The sequence below is a fragment of the Rhinatrema bivittatum genome, chromosome 4, assembly GCF_901001135.1.
Source record: "Rhinatrema bivittatum chromosome 4, aRhiBiv1.1, whole genome shotgun sequence".
Lineage (NCBI taxonomy): Eukaryota > Metazoa > Chordata > Amphibia > Gymnophiona > Rhinatrematidae > Rhinatrema > Rhinatrema bivittatum.
In genome coordinates, this window is record NC_042618.1 from 444,766,536 (window position 1) to 444,791,961 (window position 25,426).

At 44.4% G+C, this 25,426-nt stretch overlaps 1 protein-coding gene across 1 annotated transcript in view; it reads left to right on the forward strand.

Annotated features, from left to right (window-relative positions):
- The window catches only part of EEA1 (early endosome antigen 1), a 372,360-nt gene that overhangs the window by 110,902 nt on the left and 236,032 nt on the right, over positions 1–25,426 (forward strand). Inside the window, 3 exon segments of the mRNA XM_029601632.1 lie at positions 6,217–6,330; positions 6,435–6,556; positions 7,107–7,262. Coding sequence (XP_029457492.1) covers positions 6,217–6,330; positions 6,435–6,556; positions 7,107–7,262 — 392 coding nt within the window.

A 25,426-nucleotide genomic window follows, 5' to 3' on the forward strand; every position in this document is an offset into this window, starting at 1 on the left:
CGGCGATAGAGAAGAGCCTTGAGGGACTCCCATAGAAGAATCGACGGGGTGTGATTCATTGTTGTTGATTCTAACTTTGTAAAATCTGTTTTGTAGAAAAGACTTAAACCAGTTTAGTGCAGTGTCTTTGATTCCAATGTCTGTCAGACGTTCCAAGAGTAGGGAGTGATTCACCGTGTCAAATGCGGCTGATAGATCGAGGAGTATGAGTAAGCAGGATTGTTTTTTTTTTCAAGATTCAGGAGTATTGTGTCAGATAAAGAGATTAAGAGAGTTTCGGTGCTCCGTTCTTTTCGAAAACCATATTGAGATGGTGCTAGAATATTGTAGTCATCAAGGTATTCCGTAAGCTGTCTGTTCACTATCTTTTCCAAGATTTTAGAGATGAATGGGAGATTCGCAATGGGTCGGAAATTGGCTGGGTTGTCTGAGGAAAGGTTAGGTTTTTTTAGGAGTGGTTTGAGTATTGCAAGTTTCAGCGGGTCTGGAACATATCCTTGAAGTAGCGAACAATTGATAATGTCTGCGATGGCTTTAGCAACTGTTTTGGGGATAGCTATGAGTAAATTAGCCGGGATCGCATCTGTGGGGTGGGAGGAGGGTTGTTTTAAGTCATATAGCGGCGTCCATTCATGTAGTTCCACTAACTCACCTACGTATCAGTCACCTGCAGTGGAGCCTATGCTGTTAATGAGACCAGCTAACTCAACCCTTGATAACCAAAGTACAAGTTTCACAGAACTTGACATGGAAATTATGCTGGTGGCTAAACCCCTGCTCTCTTCAGGAAGGAGCTTCACTCTGCAGTTTCGCTCATCAAGTAACCTTAGTGACGGATGCCTCCGAAAAGGTTAGTGCACCCAAACTGGACCATTTTGAACCCAAGGACTTGGCTTCTCTGAGAGAGACATAGTCAAATCAATCTGTTAGAACTAAGAGCAATCAGATATGCTCTTATGACTTGCACATATCTTCACCAAGCGAAAAACATTCTAATTCAAACTGGCATCCAAGTGATCATGCTTTATGTGAGCAAACAGGCACTGGGTAATGAACTCTCTCTGCTAAGAAGCGATATGAACATGGGAAGGGGCTTGCAAATTCTAAAGTTGTCCTGCAAGTGCTTTACCTTCCAGAGATTTACGTTATGCTAGCAGATCATCTCAGTAGAATTTTCTGCAGTAATCAACAGTGGAGACACTGTTCATCTTATGGGGTCTTCCAAGAATCAGCCTATTTGTATCAAAATAGAAAATTGGAGAAACTTTGCGCAGTTCTAACCAGCAAACTCAGCTTGGCTCAGGACATTTTCCTGCTCAATTTGGAATGCAAATCTCATGTACTTTTTTTTTTTTTTTCAACTGATTACACTAATAACCAGATCAGTGCTAAGGGATCTGGCTTGGCTAATTCTCATAGCTCCAGCATGGCCCAGGCAGATTTGGTTTGCATATCTTATACAGCTTACCAGCAGTCCTTTTATTCATCTGGGGCAGACTCAACCTTCCTAACTCAAGAGGAAGGAAGTCTATGCCATCCAGATCTTATCCCTCAATCAGATGGCTTGGATGTTGAATGCTCAATAACAGCAGATCTCTTTACCCAGAGAGAGTGAGGAGATAATAGTATTTTCCAGAAAGCCATTAGCTAGAAGAGCCTATGGCTTTAAATGGAAAAGATTCTCCATATGGTGTCAACATAATGCCTTGGATATGTTTTTGTGTATATTCAAAACGTATCAGAGAATGCACTCAAACAGTCTTAAAGCACAACAAATTAATTTGTGTGGAGGAAAAACTTCAGATGCCAAATCTAGGCAATATATGCCTTTGAAATGGTGAATAAAAGCACTATCATTAATTTAAAAAAAACCTCCATTACCAGTTTTCTTAATTTTTATATTTTCAGATGCCTTGATTTTGGTTTCTGAAGTTTTTCCTCCATACAAATTAATTTCTTGTGCTTTAAGACTGTTTCTGAGTACATTGTCTTAGAGTAATACAAAAAAATATCAATCAGTAGTCTCCCTGATTTGAACTTTCATGTAAACCCAAACATTTTCTAATTTATTTACTCTCATTCTAAATATGGCTTAGCCACATCCTCTGCAAAAGTATATCTCAGCGCCATAGCGACTTACCATTTTCAGGTTGATAGTAAACCAATTAGATCTCATCCATTGGTATTGAGAGGGAATCTGCTTCTTTAAGTTTTTGACATGGAAAGTAGTGTTTACTGTAGCAGTAAAATCAACCAGGAGAGTTGGCAAACTTTAAACATTAGTTTACTATCTGCCATATATATGCAGTTTTTCCTAATAGGATGATTCTTCACACCCACTTGAATTTTCTACCAAAAGACTTATCAGCTTTCCATATTAATCCATTGAATTGCCTAACCTTCCTGAGGCCACAAGCAAATGAAGGGGAGAGAAGGCCTGTCATACTCTAGGTTGTAAAAGAACCCGGGTCTACTACAAGAGAAGAACTTAGTTGCATTGTCAGGCTTCGCAACTGTTACGATCCTAACAGACTGGGCATAGCAGTCACTAAAAATACATTGTCAAACGGGATAGCAGACTACATCCAGCACTGCTAAACAACCGCAGGTTTACAAATTAGACTCTGTCAAAACTCGTCAAATTAAAACTATGGCCTCTTCCATTGCTCTCGCAGACATTGCAAAGCTGTAACTTGGTTATCAGTACAACCCTTTATGTCCAGTTACTATCTAGACAACCTCTGAAGTTGACAGTAAATTCAGACAAGCAGTTTGGCATAGCTTGTTCACCCAGTAGTCTACGCTCCACTGTAGGATCCTTCTTGCTTATTTAGTAAACACTCCACTGGAACCCTCAGCTTGAGATTTCTGACATGTCATGGCTAATTCATCCCTGCTTATTGATTGAAAAAGCAATTTTGCTTACTGTAATCAGTTTTCTGTAAATAGCTGGATGAATTAGCCATATAATTTCCCGCTTGCCTTCCTGGAGAGTCATCTTCAAAGCTAAATTTAGCTCTAAAATTCCCTGAGTGGGAATTCCCGCACATGCTCAGAGAGCTAAAAGCTCTACTAGCTAGGAGAGAAATCAGGTACTGCCAGATGTCATCCTCCACTTGTCATGGTTAATTCATCCTGCTATCGATGGAAAAACTCTATTTACGGTAAGCAAACTTGCTGTCTATTAGTCTGCAGTAAAGTGTACATAACATTTTTAATAGAAAATAAAGCTCAAGAACAGTATTTACATTTGTCTGCTTTTAATTGCCAGAACTTCAAAATGGATAACAATTGTGCAAACTTAATAAACAATCTCGATGCAGTCCCTTGAGTATAGATACTCACACCCTTATTCCTTCACTCAACCCGTTAATTTGTACATACAGATCTATTATAAAATACACAGCATTTATATTGCCCAAGTCAAGAATGGCCCACCTGCTAATAATATAGGCAACATCACAAGCCACCTGAGTGGGCACAAAAAAGTACTATCCAGCCTAATAAAATATCACAGCTTATGGGATCATGCATCCTCGTTCCTTTAAGTACTTGCTGTAAACTTGCAGTACTTCAAAAGGTAAAGTGCAAAGGCAAATTGATATCTGAGGAATAGATGACCACTCTTCTTACTAACCACAGAAGATTCATGGATTTTCAGTGATCAGTTTGGCTAGTTCTGTAATGTTTTCAGTTCCTTCTCTGAAGGGCTCCTAGGTTGTGACATGGAGCCAGGAGGGAGGGATGGAGGGAGATAGAAGAGCAATATGGGTGAAATGCTGCTTCACTAAGAAGAGGGTGATGAATGCCTGGACTAGTCTACCAGTAGAGGTTTTAGCAATTCAAATATCCATGGGACAGGAACAGAAGATTGTGGTAAGGACCAAAGCAGGGTGGTGACTGGAGGTTAAGTAAGATCTGCAATAACACAATTGGGTAAACTGCATGGGCCAAGCTTCTTATCTGTCAGTACTATCGTACCTTCTCTCAGCGCTGATCTTATGGAATTGTATTCCATCAGACATAACCACGCAAAAAATATAGCTTATTTATTTATTTATTTATAATTTTTTATATACCGCCGCTCATCAAAGATATCACGTCTGTGTACAATGAACAGGAACTTACGCCGGAGCATTATACATTTAACAGATTTAACAGATTTAACAGATTTAACTTACGCCGGAGCGTTATACATTTAACAGATTATACATTTAACAGATTATATATTTAACAAGTTATATATTAAACGAAAGTATGTATATAAATATTTAAATATAATAAAAGTAGAATCTATTAAAAAACACAGAACTATACTTTGGGGGTATATTAGTTGAGGTAAGTTAAACAGAACCAGGGAGCAAAGGGATTCTAGTAAATTGGGGCTGAGGTAAGGGAAAAGGGTTAGGAGGAGATGTAGCAACGGGATTCTAGTAAATTGGGGCTGAGGTAAGGGAAAAGGGTTAAGAGGAGATGTAGTTCTACATTAGATGTAGTAAGAGGGGGGAGAAAGCATTTCAAAAGTAGTTAATAGCAATTGTAAAGAGAGGTATTTACAGTGGGAACAGAGGTAGGAGAATTAGAGATGGTGTCTAGACAGGGGGAGAAGGGTAGAGAAGGCAGTGAGAAAATGGGAGAGGATCAACATATATATTTCACGTATAGGCATGTGTGAATAACCATGTCTTGAGTTTTTGCTTGAATGTTTTGGGAGATGGCTCAAGGCGCAGTTCAGTGGGCATAGTATTCCATAACAAAGGGCCAGCAAAAGAGAACGCTCGTGCTTTGGTGGAAACATGGTTATATAATTTAGGTGAAGGGGTTTGTAATGTGGCGAGGTATTGATTTCTGGTGGGTTTAATAGAAGATTGAAGTTGTATTGATTTATTAAACCATTTCATTTCAGGATTGTGGAGGGCTTTATGGATAAGTGTTAGAGTCTTGTAGTGTATGCGGGATTGAATGGGGAGCCAGTGTAATTCCTTCAAAACTGGCGTAATATGTTCCTTTGAGTTTGTGTTAGTAAGGATACGGGCTGCAGTGTTTTGCAGGATTTGTAAGGGGCGGATGGCCCCTTATTTATTTATTTATTATTTTTATATACCGAAGTTCTTGTAGGGACTACAAATCACTCCGGTTTACATAAAACAAAGAACTGCTCAACAGAGAGTGGAGCTTTACATGGAACCGTAGAACATATGGAACAGTATAAATGGATGACAATTAAACATAGTGAAAAATAAATAAAAATAATAGTTTAACTGGTAATAAATAAAGAATTATATTATTTACTATAAGCAGTATAACTGTTTAAAGTAGAAATAAATATTAACAATGCTAAATATATATAAGAAATAAAGTGCATTTTTGAACTCAAAGATAGTTGTCCAGTTACTTAGTACAGTGTCCAGTTACTTAGTACAGTGTCCATAAATAAAGGATACCTAGTAATAGGAAGTCTAGCTACCAAGGTTACCCATATAATATACTCAAGAAAAAGGGGAAAACAAATAAAAAAATTTTTTTTTTAATTTTTTTTTTTTTTTTTTTAAGAATGAAGGCTACTAATGTAGTGAAGAAATAATTCTAAACAGTTTAATTAGTCCTCTTCCATTGAAATTATTTGAATTTTACTTTGAGGTGTCAGCAAGCCAGATGGCGTGTTCAACTGACAGTGAATCGCCCAGTCTATTCAATCATCCACCTTGTTTCTTTTTATAACGTGCCAAATAGTGTATACCAAATAATGTTTTGAAAAAGAGCCTAACAAAACTCCTATAACAGTTCCCAGTTCCTGATGGTTATTTATATCAAACAAAGCCTGACATGACCTGTGTTTCACTTGGCAAAAAGATTCATCAAGGGTCATTATAGGGAATTGATTCCATATGTCTAGCGGACCAAAATGGCCTCATAAATACTTCAAACAGACCACGAAGATCTCTGCGTTTTTTTCAATAGAAGCACCATCAGACATACACATGATTGCTGATTACCGATGTTTTTAGAAAGAAATTGAAAACTTTCCTTTTGTAATACTGCCTTTAAATGTTATGGTCTACATGTTAGTTTTATTATAACCGTATGTGTTTGTAAGATTATAGTTTTAAGAATTGGCAATGAATTGTGGAATACAAGTACCTGTAAATAAATAAATCTATGTATCCTGAGAATTCTGCTTGGGCTTGAATATGGTTTACTGCATTTTTCTTCTAGAAGTGCAGTCATTAGAAAGGCAGTTAGAAGAAGCTCAAATTGAAAATTTTAATATAAAGCAGATGAAAGACTTGTTTGAGCAGAAGGCAGCCCAATTGGCAACTGAAATTGTGGGTAAGTACATTTAAATGTACATTAAGCCATTGTGTGCGCTATCTAAAAATAAGCAAGTGGTTTGTGCATGTGCTTTTGGTCTCTTTTCCCTCCCCTTAAATCAGATTTCAAATCAAAGTATGATGAAGAAAAGGGACTCCGGGAAGCAGCGGATGAGAGAGTGAGAAGTTTGACTCAAGAAATACAGAAAGAAATTACTGTAATAGAAGATTTAAAGACTGAACTGGTAATTTTGGAACTTTTTTTTTACACTGTCGAATCAAGAGTGTGTTGGAGACTCTGAAGTAACACATTGTATTTGAAAATTGTCATGTATTGGAGCATAAGGAAAGTTTCTGCATCTTTTGGATAAAATGTTTCAGAAATCAGAACCTTGCTTTTACAAGCAATCTACTAAATATTTTATTTACAATCTATTTTCACAATCCAAAATACTTGCCAAGATACAATAAAGAAGTTAGAAAATTGACTGTCTAGGTAGGTCCATGTTTGGACTGTAGGCAATGGTTGGTCTTTACATATGATATAGACCCAGACTTTGGAGTAGTATTAAAAGATTCAGTCTTGCATGTGTCTTCCTTGTTTGTTTTAGAATACTTGGAAGTTTCTTGTGCAACTCTCAGAACTACAGAGAAATTGGAAAAGAAAAGATGGTGCTTAACTGTTGTGCTGGTATTTTCTCATAAGAATATGTCATCAAAGCTGATCACAGTTGTGTACAGGTTTAGCACTTTTAGGTTTCTTATTGTGTATATGATTATCTTTCTTCATCTTAGCTTCAAAGACCTGGTGTTGAAGATGTTGCTGTTCTAAAGAAGGAGCTAGTCCAGGTTCAGACACTAATGGACAAAATGACCTTGGAATGCGAGAGTGAGTCTGAGAGATTAAAAGATGAATGCAGACAGTTACAGACTGAGAAGGTTAACTCTGAGGTACAGTAACAATTTTTTTTCAAAGGTCTTTGATGGCTTGTTATACATCTCGCGAGACAAGGAAATCAATGGCATTTACTAATGTAGGATGTATAGAGATCAAATTCTGGTGTATATTTCCATAGAATTCTACTTCCAGTTTGAGGATTTTTTGAAGCGAGATTGGGATATCCGCTTTGCATTTTGCCACTGAATTCAAACAGTAATAGAGTACTTTAGTGCAAAAAGTGTATACTCAGTGGCAAGCTTTAAGACTTTGAAAGTTTTGTTTTAGACAGACAAGCCTAGTTAAGGAAAGGTAAGTTCATGCTACATGACAAAACATTTTTAATTGTATTTAGTAGGAGGAGGAAGTCAATGTATGAAGAAATTTTTCTTAAATGTATTAAAATATTTATCATCCACCTATATCACGAATGTGCTAGGTGAAGTATGAAACCAAGGAACACGTTATTACTTTGAGTGCAACTTCTGATAGTGCTGTTTTCACAGGCATTGTAAATTATCACTTATTTCAAAATTTGCTAGCTTTTTAGATTTGCAGCTCCAGCAGATTCAGCTAAACTTTTTTTTTCTATTTTGTTTGTAAAGCAAAACAGATTATTAACTAAAGAATAGGAGTTCACAGTTCGTTCTTAATCTAGGATTTTGGTTTTAAGTGAATCCATTTCTTTATTTTGAAATTATGAAAAAGTTGTCACATTTAAAAATCACTCCTTCAGTTTTGTATTGATTCAGTTTTACATGGCCACTAGCACTGAGATTGGTTTGTTGGCTCTGTCCGTTTGCTTGACACTGTGTATGCACTTTATTTTGTTCTTGTTTCTCATTGGATGTTTCATCCTGTCCTCATCCTATTAATGTGGTGCACAGGAGTGCCCTATAGTATGAGAAGGTTATATTGGATGCTTAGGGCTTTGCTTTGGAATGACAGTGGCCAGTTATAGAATACCGAAAAGGAAAATATTGTAAAGTGTTTTAAACAAAAGCTTCCTTAAATATATACCTTATATAAACTTGCAGTACTCAGATAAAATACAGTAGCAAAAATTGATATCTAAGGAATGGGTAACTACTTTTACTACTTACCACAGCAGATCAATGGATTTTCTGGCATAACTTTGGCTACTTCTATGATTTGAGTTCCCTTTCTCTGAATTTCCATAAACAATTGTTTAAATTCATGTCTTTATGCAACCACACTAATGGGCTGATGCAATATCGTGTGCTGAGCCTTGCGCACAGGTTAACGAGCACTTGGGACGCGTTGGGCTAATACCCAATGCAAAAAAATCACTGTGTGCACGTTTTAACATGGAAAACTTAACTCCAGCACTAGGACAAGCAGGATGGTAGTCCTCACACATGGGTGACATCATCAGATGGAGCCTGGCATGGAAAACTTTTGTCATGGTTTTTAGAAACTTTGACAGACACACTGAACATGCCCAGCATGCCGCTAACCACGCGTCCACGCGGGGTCCCTCTTCAGTCTCTTTTTTCGCGAAGCTAAAGCCTTGTGGCTGTGGAGCTCGCACTTTTTTTGAGAAATCATGTTTTCCTAGCGTGTAGCAGATGGACTCAAAACAAGTGGGTATAGTGTGCTCGTGCTAGCAGTTGGAGACGGATCTGACGTCAGCACGGGTACATATACCCCCACAGGAAGTGCAGCAAATCAGTAATTTCCGCCTCCAAAGCAGTTTGGAGCTACCCCACGCTCGCTGAGCATGTTTCCAATTTCTAACGACTAAATTCATAGAAGAAACCTACTGAAGACGAGCCCTGCACTCCTGTGGTGATACCAGGCGGTCACTCACCCAGTTGAGTTTCCCGAGCTGACTTCCATGGTCCCTCGGAGGTAAGAGCCTCAGTACGGTGGCCGGTTCGTGGCAGGGACCCAGCCCCCGAGTGAGAAGAGCTCGGGCACGGCCTAGAGGCAGCCTCGGTCCCAGCGTGGACTTGGCCCCCGAGTGAGACTAGTTCGGGCGCGGCCTAGAGGCAGCAGGGTGCACTTCCTTAAGCGCGGCGGTGAAGGTACTCACTCTCTCCCCCCCCGCAGCCGAAGACCGCCCGGGTCGCACCCGGGAAGCGCCGAAGACAAGGTAAGGTGTACATCTTTTACTTGGTCTCCGAGGAAGTGTGGACTAACTGGGCCTGCCTACGAGGCAGCCCGCCTAGGAGGTCGCCATTTTGCCTGCCTCCACACAGGGACCTGCTGTGGCAAGGTCCCATCCTCCACGAGGATCCAGCTCAATTCTCTCTTACAGGGTCTGGCCATTGAGAGGGCTAGACTGAAGAAAAGAGGATACTCATATAACACAGTTATTGCGATTCAAAATTACACCTGCGACACTGAACCATTAGTCCTGCTAAACCCGATTCATCCATACCAGATCGGGAATTCGGTGTGGATAAAAGACTGGGATGAATCTGATTCCCTCCAGCCCCGATGGAAAGGGCCGTACACTGTATTGCTAACTACTCCGACAGCTGTCAAAGTTTTTGGATGTCCTTCATGGATTCATTGGACACGTCTCAAACCAGCTTCAGCCAACTGGCAGGTCTCCAGGATTGGAGACCACAAATTAAGATTCACCCAAGGCAGGCCCAATGCTAGTCCTGAGTAAAAAGATATCAGTAACTGCAACTGAATATTAATGTGTCCATTTCTCTCCTTCCTTTCAGAATCCATTACTTATGAATGCAACCATCTACGTCATAAAGCAATGTCACAGATTCCGACTTCCAAGATCTACGTTGCATCCATCTTCTACATTCACTTACTACTCTTCTGTACACTGACTACCTCTGTTTTCCTGTCCTTGAGCAAGAATTGCACCGAATGTATCAAGCTAATTCGTACTACCACTCAAACTGGATTTCAAGTTGTCTCAACAATCATCCACCAATCTCAACCACCAACTTCCTGTGCCACACTACCTGCTTGCGCCCTGAATACTACTCAAGGCTATCAATCCTTCCATCGATGTTTAGAAACTGGCGAAGTCATCTGTCATACCCCAACCACTCCTAAGTACTACAACATCACCCTCACTGCAGGTCTACCAAAGAGCTACACATCAAGTATTGTCCCAGACGGAAAGGGCATCTTGTACTACATCAACTCCACTAAGGTTCTTATGGGAAGTGAAACGATTGTCACAATAACGTTCGATGCCTGTGAAGCCATTGATAAACACCCAAATGCACTCCACTGTGGGTCTCAAGCCTGGAGAAATTCCTATGTCTACAATCACAAATACCTCTGCCCATACAACCGTGCAGCTAATCCATCCAGTTGGCTACCATGCGGAGGGGACCTGACACTGTCAGGATACACTCTGAGCCGGTAATAGATACACTCCTCCGAGCATGCAAGTTCTCCACATCACTGACATATATCAGGATCTGGAGAGTTTTTAAAGCCTGGTGCGACTCTCACAGCACCAATTCACATGCCGCTAAGATTCCTCTCATCTTGGACTTCCTACAAGATGGACTTCAGAAGGGTCTGTCCCTCAGCTCCATCAAGGTTCAGGTAGCAGCGCTGTCTTGCTACGGTCCCAGGAGTGACGGCAACACCATTGCCAACCACCCAGACGACTCACGTTTCCTGAAAGGAGTCAAACACATTCGCCCGCCACTGCAGTGGCCAGTGCCCTTGTGGAATCTCAACCTAGTATTGGAATTTTTGGCGGGATCAGCCTTCAGGCCCCTTCGAGGCCTGTCCCTCCGTTTGTTAACCTTGAAGATGGTGTTCTTGCTGGCTGTGTGTTCAGCACGCCGCATCTCAGAGCTACAAGCACTATCCTTATAGCCTGGATTGGCCACTGTTGGAAACAGGATGCTGGGCTTGATGGACCCTTGGTCTGACCCAGTATGGCATATTCTTATGTTCTTATGTTCCTGTCATGATTCATTTCTCAGAATCTCTCCAGAGGCTATCCATCTTCGCACCGTTCCATCCTTTTTACCCAAAGTGGTCTCACACTTTCACCTCAACCAAACCATATCCTTGCCTACCACGGAAGGTTTGAAGAAGTCGGAGGAAGGTCGAATGCTACGCCATCTCGACATCGGCAGACTGCTGTCCAGATACCTGGAAATGTCAGAAGCAGTACAGCAGCACAGCGGGAAGAAGCTAGGGGAAGCGGCCTCACGGCCAACCATCGCCCACTGGATTAAAGAAGTTATCAAGGCAGCCTACATAGAGGCGGGAAAACCACCGCCTCTACAGGTCAAGGCTCATTCTACCAGAGCACAATCGGCCTCTTGGGCAGAAGCTAAGCTGCTGTCGCCTGCAGAGATATGTAAAGCGGCGACGTGGTCCTCCCTCCATACCTTCTCCAGATTCTACCGACTGGACGTCCAGGCCCAGGAGGACACAGCATTTGCAAGGGCAATCCTAAACGGTCCTCGGGCAGCCTCCCGCCCAGTCCGGGAGTAGCTTTTGTACATCCCACTTGTTTTGAGTCCATCTGCTACACGCTAGGAAATGTTGAGATTACTTACCTGATAATCTCCTTTTCCTTAGTGTATGCAGATGGACTCAGCATCCCGCCCGGCTGCCGGTATACATGGGGATTCACCGACTTACGGTAAGCCATGTTTTCTTATATAGGGCATCCACCCTGCTGGGTGTCGACGCCTTCCGGCTGAGTACACTGGCGGTCTCCAGCTACCATCAATTGGTCAGGGTAATCCTGTTGATTAATCGATCGGTCAGTCACACATATATCCATAAAAGCTTTTGCAAGGAAGATTACTGATTTGCTGCACTTCCTGTGGGGGTATATGTACCCGTGCTGACGTCATATCAGTCTCCAACTGCTAGCACGAGCACACTATACCCACTTGTTTTGAGTCCATCTGCATACACTAAGGAAAAGGAGATTATCAGGTAAGTAATCGCAACATTTTTCTTCCTTCCCGTATTGCATAGAGTCCCTCTTTGCTTTCAGGGTTTTTTTTGCTCATTGTTTCGGTAAGTTTTTGTGGTGCTTTGCGGTCGATTAGACAATGTTGCCTCCTGGTGGCCGCCGACCATCAACTGTGCACTGCATTCTTTTTGGCTTGGCGTCCGGCTTTCGCCAGTGCTCCCCTGGACCATGTCCATCACATATCCCCACGAGGTCTGTGTCCTCTGCCTGGAGGCATCGCACGATGTCAGTGGTTGCAATCTTTGTGCTCAGATGACCTCTAAGAACTGTTGGGCACATCTAGACAAAATAGATAAGCAGTTTGGCGCTAAGAAATCTGATCTGTCAGCATCTGGGATTTCTACACCGCAAGGGAAGGGAATCTTGGCATCAACCCCCTCTGTGTCCCCTCCACTACCGATCCTCGATCCCGAGGTAGGGGCAGGGGACTGAGTGAGGTCAATATCCTCATGATCCAGATCTGGTTCCTGTCGGACCCAGGGAAGGACTGTGGTGAGCACTGAGAAATCTAGGAAACACTGACACCGATCATCCTCTTCAAAGTCAGACCCATGGGAAGGCATCAACCGCATCTGTGCCTCCCCCAAAGCGGTCTCATGTGGAGGAGGTGATACCCTCTGGTCCTCCCGTGGACTTTCGGCAGTCCCAACCAATACCAGTGGAAGTTTCAGTTCCACCCTGTGACCTGGGGTCGATTTGATTCTGCCGCTGCCTCAAGCCATTCTGTCCTCAGCAGCTTTTGAGGAGGAGTTAGGTGCATGTAGTTGGCAGTCAACCAGGCCCTGCAGGGCATCGAGCCTCTGGTTCCACCGGGACTGCCACCGCCACAAGAGCAGACTGCATTGGTGCTTGTGCCTCTCTTGGAGTGGCTGGACCTGTTGCTTGGTGTCTGACACAGCCAGCTCTGCCCCAAACCCCTTCGCTGTCAAAGTGAGCAATACTGCTGCCGCCACCAGTCCCCATTCCAGTGAGCGATGACTTGGACAAGAAAGGTCCTTCGGGGTCGACGGTGCCTCAGCCACGCACTGCACCCCGGCAACCTCTGCACTCCCAGGGGCATAGGGGCAGATGCCCCCAGTGGATCTATCTGTGCCCATGCGGCCCAGGATCCCACAGATGCCCTTGGTGTACAGTCTTCGGTTTTGCCGGTGACTCCGTGGCCCTCTGGCTCGAGGCTTAGGGCTCAGGTGGGAGCTCCATCCCTGCATTTCTGGACATTCAAAGTGAAGGGCAATCCCCTTATGATCCATGGAAAGGAGAGGCATCTTTTTCCTCTATGGAGGAATTGGAGGACTTGCTTTCTGAGCCCTCTCCACCGGAGGGGAGGTGGAAATCCCTCCAGAGGATCTTTCTTTTGCTGAGTTTGTCAAGGCCATGGCGGAATCGGTGCCTTTCCAGCTATTAACAGAACAGGATTCTTGTAACAAGATGTTGGAGATCCTGCAATTCCTTGATGCTCCTAAGGAAGTGGTGGATGTTCCAGTACATGACATCTTTAAGGAGATAGTCATCAGACTCCGGGAACACTCCATCTCCATTCCTCCTGTGAACCAGAAGACGGATGCAGTCTATCTGGTCCAGCCCACCACTGGTTTTGTACTCAGTCAGCTTCCTCATCAGTCAGTGGTGGTAGAATCTGCCCTAAAGAAGGCAAAGAGACTTAGGACTCATGCCTGCCCCCCCCCCCCCGCCCCCCTTCCCAGGGCTGTGAGCACAGAGCTCTGGATGCTCTTGGACGCCGGGTATTCCAGGGCTCAGTGTTAGCAGCCAGAATTGCTTGCTATCGACTCTATATGGGGAAGTATTCCGGAAACCTCTAGAATCAAGCCCAAGAGTTGGGGCAACACCTCCCGCAACAAATTCAGGAGGACTTCCAGAAAATGCGTACAATGTGTTTGAGACAGCTATATCAGTTTGCAGCACGCATTGAAGCTAGTCGCATGGCTTGGCTGCGCACCTCCGACCTGCGCCCTGAGGTGCAAGACCATCTGGCAGATCTGCCCTGTACAGGGGAAAAACTTTTTAAGGGACAAGATTAGAGACAGTGGCCCAACTGAAGGACTATCATGAAACATTTCAATAGTTGTCAGCCAGCACCTTGGACACCCAGACCTCCAACAAAATGCCTTCCAGGCAATATCCAAGATGACCTTTTCACTGGCCACGTAAGTACTACCCGCCGGCCTCTAGATCGAGACCTCAATGGGGATCGGCAAGATAGAGGGCACGGCAACCTCGTAATCCCCGTCAGACTCCTGCTGCACCGCAAAATCCCATCATGGGATTTTGACTGGTGGCCAGGGGGTTTGAGCCAGCCAACCCTACCCCAGGGTGCTGACCCCCCCCCCCCCCCCCCCCCAGTGGGGGGCTACCTGCAGCTATTCGCAGAACGTTGAGCTTCAGTTACCTTGGACAACTGGGTCCTGTCCATCGTGAGGCAGGGATACAGACTGCATTTTCAACGAACTCCTCCCCGGTCTCCTCAGTGTCCCCGGGGAAGAAGCGTAAAGAACAATCAGATACTCCGAGTAGAGCTCTCCGCCCTTTAAATGGCTCAAGCGGTCGAACCAGTCCCTTCAGGTTGAGGGGACGGGTTCTACTCCAGGTATTTCCTGATTCCCAAGAAAACTGGTGGCTTTCGCCCCATTCTGGATCTGAGGGCATTAAACCGGTTTCTTGTCAGTGAAAAGATCAAGATGGTCTCGTTGGGAACTTTGATCCCTCTCTTCAGAGCTGGGGACTGGCTCTGCTCCCTCAATCTCAAAGACCTATATGCCCATATCCCCATTTATCCAGAGGATTGGAGGTATCTCCGGCTCCTGGTAGAGGAAGAGCATTACCAGTATCGTGGCTGTCCTTCGGCCTAGTGTCTGTGCCCTGCGTCTTCACCAAATGCCTGGCAAGGGGTATATATCGTCCCTTACCTTGATGATTGTCTTATCAAGAGCGACTCCAGGTAGGGAGTGCTGCGTTCCCTACAGTCCACCATACGCGCCTTGGAAGATCTTGGATTTCTGATCAACTATCCAAAATCCCATTTCCAGCTATCACTGCAACTGGACTTCATTGGGGCCAGGCTGGACACTGTCCAGAAGAAGGCCTTTCTGCCTTGAGGCAGGGCAGAGACCCTTGCTACCCTAGCTTGAGTAGATTCCTGTTGCCCCCATGTCTTGTCACACCAGTTTCTGCGACTTCTGGGACATATGGGGGCGACGGTGCATGTTACTCCGTTCACTCAGCTTCACATGCACAGAGTGCAGTGGATGTTACGTTTTCCAGTGGTGTCAAGCCACCCAGGATCTTCGGGCTCATGTCCTGATCATCACTCCCCTTCGGTAATTCCTTGTGTGGTGGGAAACCCTGTCCAATCTGTCGCAAGGGATGTCCTCCTGGGGCCTGCAGCTCCAGATCATCCTCACCACAAACGTGAGTCACATGGATTGGGGAGCCATTGTCGCAGGCCTTCACACTCAGGGTCTTTGGTCCCTGCAGGAGAGGTATTCCCAGATAAATTTCCTAGAGTTACAGGTGATCCGTTATACCCTGTGGGCGTTCAGGGAGAATTACAGAACAAAGTGGTCCTGGTTCAGACCGACAGTCAGGCGGTGATATGGTATCTGAACAAGCAGGGAGGGACAGGGTCTTACCTCCTCTGCCAAGAGGCAGTCCAGATCTAGTCATGGACCCTTGAGCGCATCTTCCTCTGGGCTGTGTATCTCCCTGGGATGGACACCATCTTGGTGGACTCTGAGTAGGGCCTTCAACCCCATGAATGGTCCCTGAATCAAGAAGTAGCAAACTGCATCTTTCGCCTATGGGGGACCCCGGACATAGATCTATTTGCTTCCCCAGAGAACAAGAAGATGGATAATTTCTGCTTACTGGAAAGGATGGGCAGAGGATCGGTGTCAGATGCCATTTCACGGCACTGGTCTGCTGTATGCTTATCCTCCCCTGATCTCAAACACTCAAATCTCCAACAGGACTGAGGCACTGTGATTCTGGTTGCACCCTTTTGGCCTCGCTAGATCTGGTTTGCTGGCCTCGTGCCCTCTGACCTGGCTGGGGACTGCTCCAGACCTCATCTCTCAGGACCAGGGCAAGCTTCGCCATCCCAACCTCTGAGCCTTGTCTCTCATGGCTTAGATGTTGACCAGGTAACCATACAGGCACTGGGCCTTTTGGAAGGCATGTCTTGAGTATTCTTGGAGTCCAGGAAACCTTCCACAAGAAGATCTTACAATCTCAAGTGAAAGAGGTTTTTGGCTTGGTGTGTTGGGCGCAGTCTGGATCCCTTCTTTTGTTCCCCTCCGAAGCTTTTGGACTACCTGTTGCACCTCTCTGTGTCTGGCTTGCAAACAACTTCAGTGAGAATTCATCTTAGTGCCATTACCTGCTATTAATTGAGTTGACTTAGAAAATAGCCACTGCTATTACTAGCACGACCTCTTTTGGACACGGATTCAATATTGCATACTGTGTAAATATTCTCTGTAAATGCGTTTTATTGTGTAAATATTCATGCCCCTTTTCTTTTTATTGTGTAAATATTCATGCCCCTTTTCTTTCTTCTTCCTCCTCTCCCAGTTGTAAACTTCCTTGTTCATTGTAACTACTATTTCTGCACCAGTTTAGTAGCTTGAGTTCTCTGTTCAATGCACGGCTTGTTAAATGTAAACCGACTTGATGCGACCTCTGGTCGTGAAAGCCGGTATAGAAAACAATAAAATAAATAAATAAATAAACTTAGTTTTTTGGGTACTTGCTAGGTTCTTATGGCCTGGATTGGCCACTGTTGGAAACAGGATGCTGGGCTTGATGGATACTTGACCCAGTATGGGTTTTCCATTTCCACCCATCCGCTCGGGTGGTTCATGCGGGGCATGTTGCAACTTCAGCCTCCTACTCTGCCTCCAGTGGTCTCCTGGGTCCTCAGTGTAATCCTGTCCCAGATCATGAAGTCTCCATTTGAGCCCCTATGGTCTTGTGATCTGAAGTACCTATCCTGGAAAGGTCATCTTGGTGGCGGTTACTTCACTGACCCTGCGCACTGAGCTGCAGGTTCTGGCATCTTATCTCTTTATACAAAGTTTTGTCATAAGGTGGTCTTGCTTACGCACTGGAAATTCCTTCCAAAGGTGGTCATGGAGTTCCATGTCAATTAGTTCATTGTGTTGCCTTCCTTTTTTCCAAGGCCACAAACTCACCAGGGTGAACGTGCACTGCATACTCTGGATTGTAAAAGGACAGCAGGATGTTAGTCCTCATAAAACCTGCCTTCCATCCCGCATAGTTTTATTTTTATTTATTTATTTGTTTTTATATACCGACATTCGATCTGGGATATCACATCAGTTTACATTCAGGTACTGTGGGTATTTCCCTATCTCCAGAGGGCTTACAATCTAAGTTTGTACCTGGGGCAGAGGGGGTAAAGTGACCCGCCCAAGGCCACAAGGAGCAACAGCGAGACACAAATCCTGGCCGCCTAGTTCGTATCCCACTGCTCTGATCACTAGGCTTTTTCTTCTCCCTGAACATAATTAAGACATTGACTATTTACACATTATAACTTAGAGTAATTTAGAATAACTTACATGTACCTGAACATGAATGACTTATAGAACTTATAGTTGGGTTTCTGTTGGTTTATTTCATTTTTCGTGAACTCTGTTATAAGACGAAAGAGGGACCCCGCGTGGACGCTGTGGGCATGCTCAGTGGGTCAGTTTTCCGTGCCGGGGCCCAAAATACTGCTTTTCTGTGATTCCCCCTATTTACTATTATCCTGAAAGGAAGCAGCATGAAAAAAATTCTTGCCAACGGTCAGGTTAGGAAAATGGATACCCATTAATTGAGCATCCATTTTCCTAACCTGAAGCTGTGAGCTGGTTAGTAAAATGGACGCTCATTAATTGAGAGTCCGTTTTCCTAACCGGTGCTCAGTCACATCTCCTGGACACCCAGTGCCATGGACATGCTAGGGATGTACAATTTATCTGTAGTACATCCTGTGTAGCGCGGTGGCTCATTTTCCTGTTGAATTGAGCACCCAGGAGAGGTGATTGTGCATGCGTTCAAAAAACGTGTGTCCAGTTTGGACGCATGTTTTTGTGCGTACTTTATTGCATCGGCCTGTAAGTACATTTTTTAGGGAAACAGATTAGCTAGATCATAATACTGTACAATAGGGGTGTGCAGGCAGAAAACTGTTTTTAGTGTAGAGTAAAATGAAGTGGCATATACTAAAATGAACAAAGTGAAAATGCACAGTGCATATACGCAAGCTGATATGAAGTAAGAAACACATAAGCAGTTAGACAATGCAGTTAGACAATGCTAGAGTTGCTCAGATTAATGTTCTAGTTTCATAGCTTGACATATTCTCCTTGCTTGGCAATATGACATTGTTCCCTTTTGGTTGAAGACATTTCGCACTAAACGGAATGCTTCAAATGTAATTTAAGGATCTTAAGTATTGAGATGGTTATTCTGCAAACTTGCAAGCATTGTGTACCTGCCAGTTTGCAAGCAGATTTGGACAGTGCATGCAACGCATATGCTTTTGAGCTCATGTACTCTGCACCTGCAGGGGGATAGTTGCAGAGTATGCACCAGAAAGTGTGCACAGTGATTTGAAAATGTAGTTGCTTGACCCTTCCCCGACCTAACACCTCTAACTACTGTTTCCCACATAGGGGACAAGGATGGCAATTTTTAAACCATGCTTTAACTGTCTGAATACTTCAGAATATTGCTCCCAAAATGTTTTTTACATACAGGCCGATACAGTAAAGCGCGGCCACGGTTACCCTGCTTCTAACCCGCTTTGTACCCACAATTTGGCCGTGTAAGTCCAACCCGCGATTCACTATCCCTTTTAACCCATCCTTACCGCTTCTTTAAATCAACGGGTAACCCTTTCCGCCCGTGGCATGTATATGATATGTAAATGATCGGATTAGCTATTCCCTCCCATACAATAACGTGCGCTCCGATTATCGCCTTTTTAACCTGCAGTTTTGCTGCGTGTTTAACCTGCTAATTTACCGCCTACCCTTACCTCTGCGTTAGTGTGGAGTGTCAGGTCAGAGAGACAAAATTTCACGGGCAAACGACCCCCTCACCCCCCGGGACAAAACCTTTAGAGGAGCCAGGATCGGGCAAACTTTCCCCCAGCTCCCGCTCACCTGCCCTGGTCGCGTCTATGGGTGCCGGTCTCCCGTGCGGGCGCGCTGACTGCTCCGGAGCAGGAAGGAAGGACCTGTTGTTTCCAAGCATAACCTAAACTCTTGCCTGCCCAACCTAAAATCCAACACACCGGGAAAGCCACTTTTCAGATCGCGACTAATCCCATCACTGGAAGGACGAAAGATTTTTTTTTAAGCGTCCCAGTTCCTCTCTCCGCTATATCAATGCATTCTCCTTTCCACTGCAATGCGAACAGTATTCTGAAAAATAACTTTCAAACCCGGCCGGCGGCGAGAGCGGCTTCAGCAGCCCGGGGCGGATCGGGCGCTCCCCATGCGAGGCGACTTCCAGCAGCCCCCGCCGGCGAGGGTGCATGAACGCATGCTGTGACCTGAGCGCCCGGCTGGATGTCCAAGGTCATGGCGTGTGCTCATGGCAGCGAAGGTGCATGAACGCATGTGTGACCTGAGCGCCCGGCTGGACGTCAGAGGTCATGGCATGCGCTCATTCACCATCGCCGGCGAGGGCTGCTGGAAGTTGCCTCGCATGGGGAGCGCCCGATTCGCCCCGGGCTGCTGAAGCTGCTCTCGCCGCCGGCTGCCCCCGGGAGGAGGGGAGAGAGGACTGGGGCTGCTCCGGAGACTGGCACCCATGGACGCAGCCAGGGCAGGTGAGCGGGGGCTGGGGGGAAGTTTGCCCAATCCTGTTGAGTGCAGGTTTTATCAAGCACAACAGTGCTCCACCACCCTGGGTTTGAAAGTTATTTTTCAGAATACTGTTCGCATTGCAGTGGAAAGGAGAATGCATCGACATAGCAGAGAGAGGAACTGGGACGCTTAAAATCTTTCGTCCTTCCAGTGATGGGATTAGTCACGATCCGAAGAGTGGCTTTCCCGGTGCGTTGGATTTTAGGTTGGGCAGGCAAGAGTTTAGGTTATGCTTGGAGACAACAGGTCCTTCCTAATACGTTTTACTTTTGGTCTGATTTGATTGTATTTTTTCCCCTAGGGGAATTGTCTTGCTAAATCATGACCTTTGCTGTTAATGGCCGGCTGATACTTCTCTGACCCTTTCTTTTGCTTAAAGTTGGGATCAACTTCCTGGTACTGTCATTTCAAATGTCATTTGAAATGACAGGTACCAGCGCATCCAGAATACTGTATAGGCGCTGTATAGTGCTCTATACAGTAAAATGGATTGCGCTTTATGGATGCTTCTTGGACGCGCTTTGGACACGGCTTGCATTTGCATGCCATTTAAATACTGTATCGAGCGGTATGTGATCCAAACTGTACGCGCGGCAAACGAGCGGGCGCCCGGCACTGCCACACTTTTTCTACCGCGTCCTTACTGTATCTGCCTGATAGTTAGGAGGGGGGAATGGAAGAATGAGTGTCTCCAGAAGTTCGAATTGGGTCCCATTGTATTTTATCCTTGGCTCATCCAGTAGTAATTAAAAGGCAAGTGTATGAAACTTTAATTTAATAAGCAGCAGAGACTTACATATTTTAAATAGTATATCTGGTATAATAACATCCTTATGTAGAAAAATAAGATCTAATAGATTAGAACAATATTTATCTGCTTCTGTCATGAATTGTGCCTAACAGCTTGTCATTGTTTCCACCTTACATCATTCATTTTTCATCCTTTTTTTGTCTGCTTTCTAATGGAGATACTTAAATTAGAGGTAACTGGTTTTCTGAATTTCTTTCATTGCACTGTAACATTTTTGCCTGAAGATGAGCTTTATATAGAAATGACTTTTTTAACCAAGCAACAGTGACTCAGGTTATTCACAGCTGTAATCTCAGCATGCCCCAATTCAGTTTTAGAGCAAAATGAATTGTGAAAAGTGATTGTATAAGTACTTATTTATATTTATTTTTTATTGAAAATTTTAAGATCATGCTGGAAAAATAGTCTGAAAAGAGGCTTATTACTGAAATTTTTAAAGCACTTACTCAGTATACTGCATATTTTTAACTATAGACGGCTAGTACAAATGAGAAAATAAGATTGTCAGTTTATTAGGACAAGAAGTTCTACAAATATATTTTGAAATGGGAAATATCTAGAAATACTAGGTTCATATTCAATAAGCCAGCGAGCAGGCAAGTTAATCTGCTAAAGTTAGTCTGCTAAAATAAATAAAAATAAGTTAGCCAGATAATTTGTCCCAAATGTTTGGAGGGATAAATGCCCTACTGAATAAACTTGCCTAAGGTTATCTTTCTACATGTAGCCAGATAACTTAAAAACCTAATTGTCTGTTTGAATATAACCAGTTAGCTGTTCAGCGTTACGTGGCCAGATAACTTGCTACTTAAACAGATATCGTCAAAGATATCTAGTTAAATGGCACTGTAAATGTTTAAAAAAAAAAAAGGCCTGCAGCCAGATTCTTTCCTTTCTTCCCTCCTCCCCCTTCCTCTCCCTCATTTCCTGGGCTGTGCATTCCCAATCCCCTCCTAAATTTGAAAATGTTCTGGAGTCTGCAGGTTGGGGCCCGCTCCCTGACCACCTTCCCCTAGAAGCGTAAACTCCAAGTAGCTTAGACTTCGGTTCTGCTTCTGACAGAAACAGCGCCAGAAACACTGGGAAGCACATAAGTGCATACCTTGCTCCTAACAAGCAAGCAGGCCGATACAGTACAGTGCGCTCCGTCGGAGCACTGTTAACCTGCCCTTGGACGCGCGTTTTCCCTTACCCCTTATTCACGCGTTTTCCCTTACCCCTTATTCACGCGTTTTCCCTTACCCCTTATTCACGCGTTTTCCCTTACCCCTTATTCAGTAAGGGGCGGAAAACGCGCGTCCAACCCGTGGCACCTAATAGCGCCCTCAAAATGCAAATGCATGTTAATGGCCCTATTAGGTATGCCCGCGTGATACAGAAAGTAAAATGTGCAGCCAAGCCGCACATTTTACTTTAAGAAATTAGCGCCTACCCAAAGGTAGGCGCTAGTTTCTGCCAGCACCGGGAAACTGCTTTTCTGTGCACCCTCCGACTTAATATCATGGCGATATTAAGTTGGGCCGAAAACCAGATGCTGAATTTTGCCGGCGTCTGGTTTCCGAGCCCGTGGCTGTCAGCGGGCTCGAGAACCGACGTCGGCAAAATTGAGCGTCGGCTGTCAAACCCGCTGACAGCCGCCGCTCCGGGTCAAAAGGAGGCGCTAGGGACACTAGCGTGTCCCTAGCGCCTCCTTTTGCCCATTTCTACCGCACCACCTAATTTAAATAGAGTTGCGCGCACAGGCGAGTGGCCTGTGTGCGCGCCGGGAGAGCGGGAGTTGGTCCGCTCTCCCACGGACTTTACTGAATCGGCCCGAGGGTTTTTATTATCGAGGAGGATGGGGGGAGGGCAGTCGGGACATAGGCATTGTGGGGGGTCTGGAGACTCAGCCTGATTTTTTTTTTTTTTTTTTTAATGTGTAAACAGAACTGGGGAAGGGGCCCAACATGCAGATGACAGAATATTATCAAATTTAGGAGAGATTTGGGAGGTGGAGGGTTTCGTTGCCTGGCAGAGTTATATATGAAATTTGGGAAGTGGGGGAGGGAATTTAAACTTTTTTTTTTTTTTTAAACTTGAAAGTGCTACTTAACCTGGATACTTTTGAAGATACAAGGCTGGATAACTTAACAGAACTGAAATTTGGCTAATTTAACCAATTCTGCCTCCAGGATGCCTTTTTTCTTTCTGGCTAAACTTTAGCTGGATAAGTGGCTCGATGTTCAAAAACATAAGAACATAAGAAATTGCCATGCTGGGTCAGACCAAGGGTCCATCAAGGCCAGTATCCTGTTTCCAACAGAGGCCAAAACCAGGCCACAAGAACCTGGCAATTACCTAAACACTAAGAAGATCCCATGCTACTGATGCAATTAATAGCAGTGGCTATTCCCTAAGTAAAATTGATTAATAGCCATTAATGGACTTCGCCTCCAAGAACTTATCCAAACCTTTTTTGAACCCAGCTAATTTGTGAGTTATGTGTCTAAATGGCTTTGAATATAGACTTCTAGATCAGTGCTTCTCAACTCAGTCCTTGGGGCATACCTAGTCAGTAAGATGGTAACTTTTAAATAGGCGTGCAGATGCACGTGTACGTGTTCGTCGACCCTAGTCCACAGACGTATCCATTTTATAACGTGTATATGCACGCATGTGGTTGGGCGTACATGTGCGCACAGTTTATACGGACACATGCAAATGCCTCTACCAAGTGGGGGAGTTTTACGAGGTTTGCTCACTGACTCCATAACTGCTTTTCTCTAAGGATAAGCAGGATGGTAGTCCTCACACTTGGGTGACATCATCAGATGGAACCTTGAGGCAGAAAACTTGACTAAGTTTCTAGAGCTTTGTCTAGGCACACTGGGCATACCCAGCATGCCCTATACCAGTGGTTCTCAACCTTTTTCTCATCGTGACACACCTAACAGAACAGACCACACTCACATGTGTGACACACTGCTCATTACAATTTACAGTGGAAATAAAAAATAAAGGTCCAGTATTATTTTTATTGTTAAGAATGACACAAGGAAAAGATACATATTCTGTCTGAACAGAAATTGCATAAATGGTAAACATCCCACACCAAAACAGCACCAATTTCCAGCACTTAAACAGTAACCACCTTACCTAAGAAAAAGCAACAATGAAAATGTTACACCAGGCCTTAAGACACCAATACATCTCCTATTAGGAAAACGGACCAAGTTAGGCTGCTATAGAGCCCTACACAGAAACTACACACCAGCAGAAAATCTCACCTAAATCACATGTGCTGACCCTCACCTAACAAAGAATAGAGACCAAAACGCATAACTAGAAGCTTGCAGACAAAAACTGAATTGGAAACCGCAACAAGCCAGAGTCTCTGTATGCAGTACAACAAATGAAAAAAAGAAACATCACCCATCCTTATAAAACAAATCAAGAAATATAAAATCAGTAGCAGTAAAATCATACTAACAAAAAGAACAGCTTATTTCAAAACAGCTGATGAATGGAATATCCAATAATTAAAAACTCATATCAAACATTTATAGATACCAATAAAATATTTCAAAATAGCAGACACAAAGACCCAGTAATGAAAAATGATACAAAAAATGTTTTGCTCTGCATATCTGGGAACGTTTGATATCCAGGTGTCCTGAGATTGTTTTGAATTAGCAGGAGGGGGGATGGTTTGCTTGGATATCTCTCGCTCGCTCTCGCTCACATATACACATGCTTTTTCTCTCTCACTTATATAGGCTCTTAATTACACACTTACACACATGCTGTCTATCTTTTCAGGCTTACACACAGGCTTTCAATCACACACATACATGCTGTCCTTTTCTCTCACACAGACTCTTTCACATGCTTACAAACATGCTCACTCTCTCTCATTTACACACAGGCTCTCAATCACATACTCACATGCTCCCTCACCTAAACCAGCTTTCAATCACACATGCTCTCATTCATTCACATACATGCTATCTCACTCACACACAGGAACTCAAACACACATGCTTGCTCATTCACTCACTCTCCCCCCTCCCCCGAACTAGCGGCAGCAGCAGCCTCCTCCACTTCTAACCCTAAAGGCAGCAGCAACGTACTTCATTTTCAGTCCTCGCGGAGCAAGGAGTCCCATTGGCCGCAGGGGTTGACGACGTTCTTTGTTTTGCTCCGAGCCGCGCTGCTCATTCCCTCATGCTGTGCCTCTCTTTTCTGCCTGCACTAGCATGGTCTCTTCTTCCTGCGCACGCACCTGCTGATCACCACTTCATCTTCCGGGCCGCGGTGGGCGGGAAGAAGAGAGCATGCCGGTGCTGCTGACTCCAGCTCTCCTGCCGCGTTCCGCCTGGGCTTTCAGCATTTTAAGCCCGGGTGGAGGACCTATCTTGCTCGGGTAGGGGGAGCAGCTGGGTCAGCAGAGGACCGGGAAGTGTGCCGAGACAACTGCATGTGCTTGGCGACACACTGGTGTCGCGACACACCGGTTGAGAACCACTGCCCTATACC